This window comes from Dipodomys ordii, unplaced genomic scaffold (genome assembly GCF_000151885.1).
Source record: "Dipodomys ordii isolate 6190 unplaced genomic scaffold, Dord_2.0 Scaffold13, whole genome shotgun sequence".
NCBI classification, from domain to species: Eukaryota; Metazoa; Chordata; class Mammalia; order Rodentia; family Heteromyidae; genus Dipodomys; species Dipodomys ordii.
In genome coordinates this window covers 15,314,673-15,318,540 of record NW_012267229.1, presented here as the reverse complement: position 1 = coordinate 15,318,540, position 3,868 = coordinate 15,314,673, and the positions used below count along the sequence as shown (strand labels likewise).

Genomic DNA, 3,868 nt, shown 5'->3' with positions numbered 1-3,868 from the left:
TCATCACCAATTAACCAACAAAAAGCTGGAAGTGGATCTGTGCTAACCTTGAGTACAAAAGCTCAAGGACAGTGCCCAGGCCCTGAGTTCAATCCCCAGGACCAGAACCAAAACCAAAACAAACAAAAAAACCCAAAAATATTACAGGTGAGGGATACTAACTCAATTCATGACGATCTTAAAAAAGAAAAAAGGAAATGGCTACTCCAACCTGTGAGGGAAATGATAAACTTGGAGACTTTTAATTCATATGAAGAATAGCTCTCACAAATGAAAAGGTAATTTCATCAGCTGTTTCACTGACCTCTATTTAGACTAGAAAATACTCTAGTTATAATTTTGACTCCTTAGCAGTAATTAAATACAACTGAAGTTTTTGGATTATGATAAAATGATAAAGCTTCAATTTATGTATAGGGTCATACAAAAATAATTAAAAATGGCCTTAGATAAATTTAGCTACATTAATTTCAATTCTAGGGTAACTTTTAAAACCAACAGTAAAGGAACTACAATGTTGATATTGTTTGTATAGTTTAGTATTTGCAAGGCAATCAAAATAAACATCCAAATGAAGAGGTATGAAGTCATTTGCCACTGGGACCAATTTTTCCCTGAATTCATATTCACAAAACTACTTGGTAGAAAGATGCAAGAGTCCTGCATCACTTCTAGGAATAACTTCAAAGTGATGGTTGGATTCATGCTCCAGAAATGAAAAACAACAGTCAGGCCAGGCTGAAATAAGAGGGAGAGCACAAGCTAGCAATTTTCTCACATGCCCAGAAGCTGGGCTAAGCTTGCACTTTTATTAAATACCCCTTAGCAAGAGGCTTAATAGGAAGATCTTGTATATTGCAGTTGCCAAGAGATTTGCCTCCATATTTGCAGAATCTCTAAAAGGAAATAAACCTCCCAAGTGAGACTTTGACACACATAGAAAATTGTTAAGGAAACAATCTAGTGGAATAAGACAAGGCAGATTTCATTGTGTGTTAAATCTCATGTTAAGTAAGTTTCTGACAAGTGTTCATAGATCTGATTTCTGGAAATGCTGAACAGAAATCCAGAATCACCAAGAGATCAATTTCAATGATAACATTAACTTACTTACACTCAGATTAACTCTCTCAACAGTCATAGTCCAATTTTACAACTAGATGTGCAATAGGCAGAGAAGGAAAAGGACAAACACTGCAAAATAAGTTCTTGTCCTTGGGCAGTACAAGATCTCAGAAGTTACTCTTGTCCAAATCCTTCTGTTTCTTCAATGGCAAACAACAGCTTCTCCTTCAGTTGCTCATAGCTCTTATAGGGTGGAAGGTCCAGGCGATTAAAACTGAAAGGAAGAATTGTTAGCTTGAGAAAGGGAAATATACAAAGAAACAAATAGCAACACTGGCTATGTTAATGGACCTTTGAGCAAGTGGTTTTTTTCCTTTCCAAGACTCAGTTTCTTCTTTGGGATCTCTCAGGGAATGAAGAATCAGCGCCTACTGCTCAATATGCCTCAAAAAATGTTAATACGCCCATTCTTCCCCATCTACTTTATCTAAACCAAGAGTTATATCACCTTCATAAGTAACAAATAGATAATAGTCTGTCCCCAAAGCCTTGGTTCTCTGTTATACTTTTAGGATAAAGTTAGGCAAATGCTTGACCAAAGGATGTTATACATGATGGGAAAATAAATGTATAGTTTCTTTTTTTTTTTTTTTTTGTCGGCCGTGGGGCTTGAACTCTGGGCCTGGGTGCTGTCCCTCAGCTCTTCAGCTCAAGGAGAGCGCTCTACCACTTGAGCTACAGCGCCACTTCCGGTTTTCTAGTGGTTTATTGGAGATAGGAGTCTCACCGACTCTCCTGCCCGGGCTGGCTTTGAACCATGATCCTCAAATCTCAGCCTCCTGAGTAGCTAGGATTACAGGCGTGAGCCACCAGCACCCGGCAAATGTATAGTTTCTATCACTTCCTAAAAAAGAGAACATAGAATCTAACAAAGCTATTATGCTCTTTTTTTATGTGTGACTGAGATAAGCCTTACTCAACACTATTATTATAGTACAGAAAAGTCTGTTCAAAGTTTATAAAAGAAACAAGGAAGTCAAATTAATATGTGCATAGGATAAGTTCTATACTCCAGCAATGCAAAATCTGAAATGAAATTAAGAAAATAATTGTGTTTATAGTAGTCAAAAATAAAATAGTTATATATGTATGTGTAGATGTGTGTATATACCTATGTATGACAAAGAGGGTGTTGCTATGTATACTGGGACTGACCTCAAACATGTGATCCTTCTGCCTTAGTCTCCTAAATTCTAGGACTATGGGTGTGAGCCAAAGCACTTGGCTGGTCAACTGCTTTTCAACAAGGGTGCCAAGACTATCTAATGGGAGAAAGACCAGCCTGTTCAACAAATGATGAGGGCTGGGAAGGTGGCTCAGTGGTAGAGTGCTTGCCTCTCATGCATGAGGCCCTGGGTTCGATTCCTCAGCACCACATAAGCAGAAAAAGCCGGAAGTGGCGCTGTGGCTCCAGTGGTAGAGCACTAGCTTTGAGCTGAAGAGCTGAGGGACAGCGCCCAGGCCTAGAGTTCAGGCCCCATGACCAGCAAAAAAACCCAAAAAAACAAAAAAAACCAAATGATGAGAAACTTGACATCTGTAAAAAAATGCCATTAGACTCCTAGAAAATAATCCAGCAGTCATTCTTTTGGGTCTATAACACCCAAAATTGAAAGTAGGGATAAAAACCAGTAGGTATTTATACATCTATGTTTACAGCATCACTGTATATATTGGCTATACTGTATATATTTGGCTATATTGATAGCCAAAAATGTAAATAATCCAAATGTCCACTGAAAGATGAATATAAACAAAATGTGATATATCCACATAATGAAATATAATGCAGGAAAACTTCATAATATAATCAAGGAAAACTTTAGGGGAGCCGGGCGCTGGTGGCTCACGCCTGTAATCCTAGCTACTCAGGAGGCTGAGATCTGAGGATCGTGGTTCAAAGCCAGCCCGGGCAGGAGAGACCGTGAAACTCTTATCTCCAATAAATCACCAGAAAACCGGTAGTGGCGCTGTGGCTCAAGTGGTAGAGCGCTGGCCTTGAGCTGAAGAGCTGAGGGACAGTGCTCAGGCCCAGAGTTCAAGCCTTACGACCAAAAAAAAAAAAAAAAGAGAGAGAGAACAAATCCTCAAAATGAGCCTGGAAAACATTCAGAATCAAATGAAATCCAAGTACATCAGCCATGGTGAGCATGAGGCAAAACTGGGGGCCACAGCTGAAGGAGGTACAGGATACCAATGCTGCTGTCTTTGCTGACTAAAAGCGAGGCCAGGAGGAGATCCTGATGCTGCACATGGAATTCAAGGCGTAGAAAAAGGAGCTGGACATGATACAAGAACGTATTAGGCTGAAGTACATGCCGATTATAAGCTTTGAAGAGTATGAGCAGAAATGCAAAGCAACAGAGAAAGAACTGAAAGAGCAGTTAGTGGAGCAGACACAGAAGTGCCATGTCAGAGAAGAGGCCTAGAAAAGTGAATTGGAAAATATCAGGCTCAAGAAAGAGATTGCTGCCGGGCGCCAGTGGCTCACTCCTGTAATCCGAGCTACTCAGGAGGCTGAGATCTGAGGATCTCGGGTCAAAGCCAGCCAGGGCAAAAAAGTCCCTGAAACTCTTATCTCAATAAACCACCAGAAAACCTGAAGTGGCGCTGTAGCTCAAGTGGTAGAGCCCTCGCCTTGAGCTGAAGAGCTGAGGGACAGCGCTCAGGCCCAGAGTTCAAGGCCCACAACCGACAAAAAAAAAAGAAAGAAAGAGATTGTTACTCTTCAGATAGAGTTAAA

General features: G+C 40.3%; 1 protein-coding gene across 1 annotated transcript in view; it reads right to left on the bottom strand.

Annotated features, from left to right (window-relative positions):
• Nucleotides 1-961: 961 nt before the first annotated feature.
• Itch (itchy E3 ubiquitin protein ligase) overlaps nt 962-3,868 on the bottom strand; it is a 104,904-nt gene continuing 101,997 nt past the window's right edge. Inside the window, exon 24 of the mRNA XM_013010689.1 lies at nt 962-1,339. Within this exon, the coding sequence (XP_012866143.1) occupies nt 1,240-1,339 (100 nt within the window). The 3' untranslated portion in view covers nt 962-1,239. The remainder of the gene's footprint in view (nt 1,340-3,868) is intronic.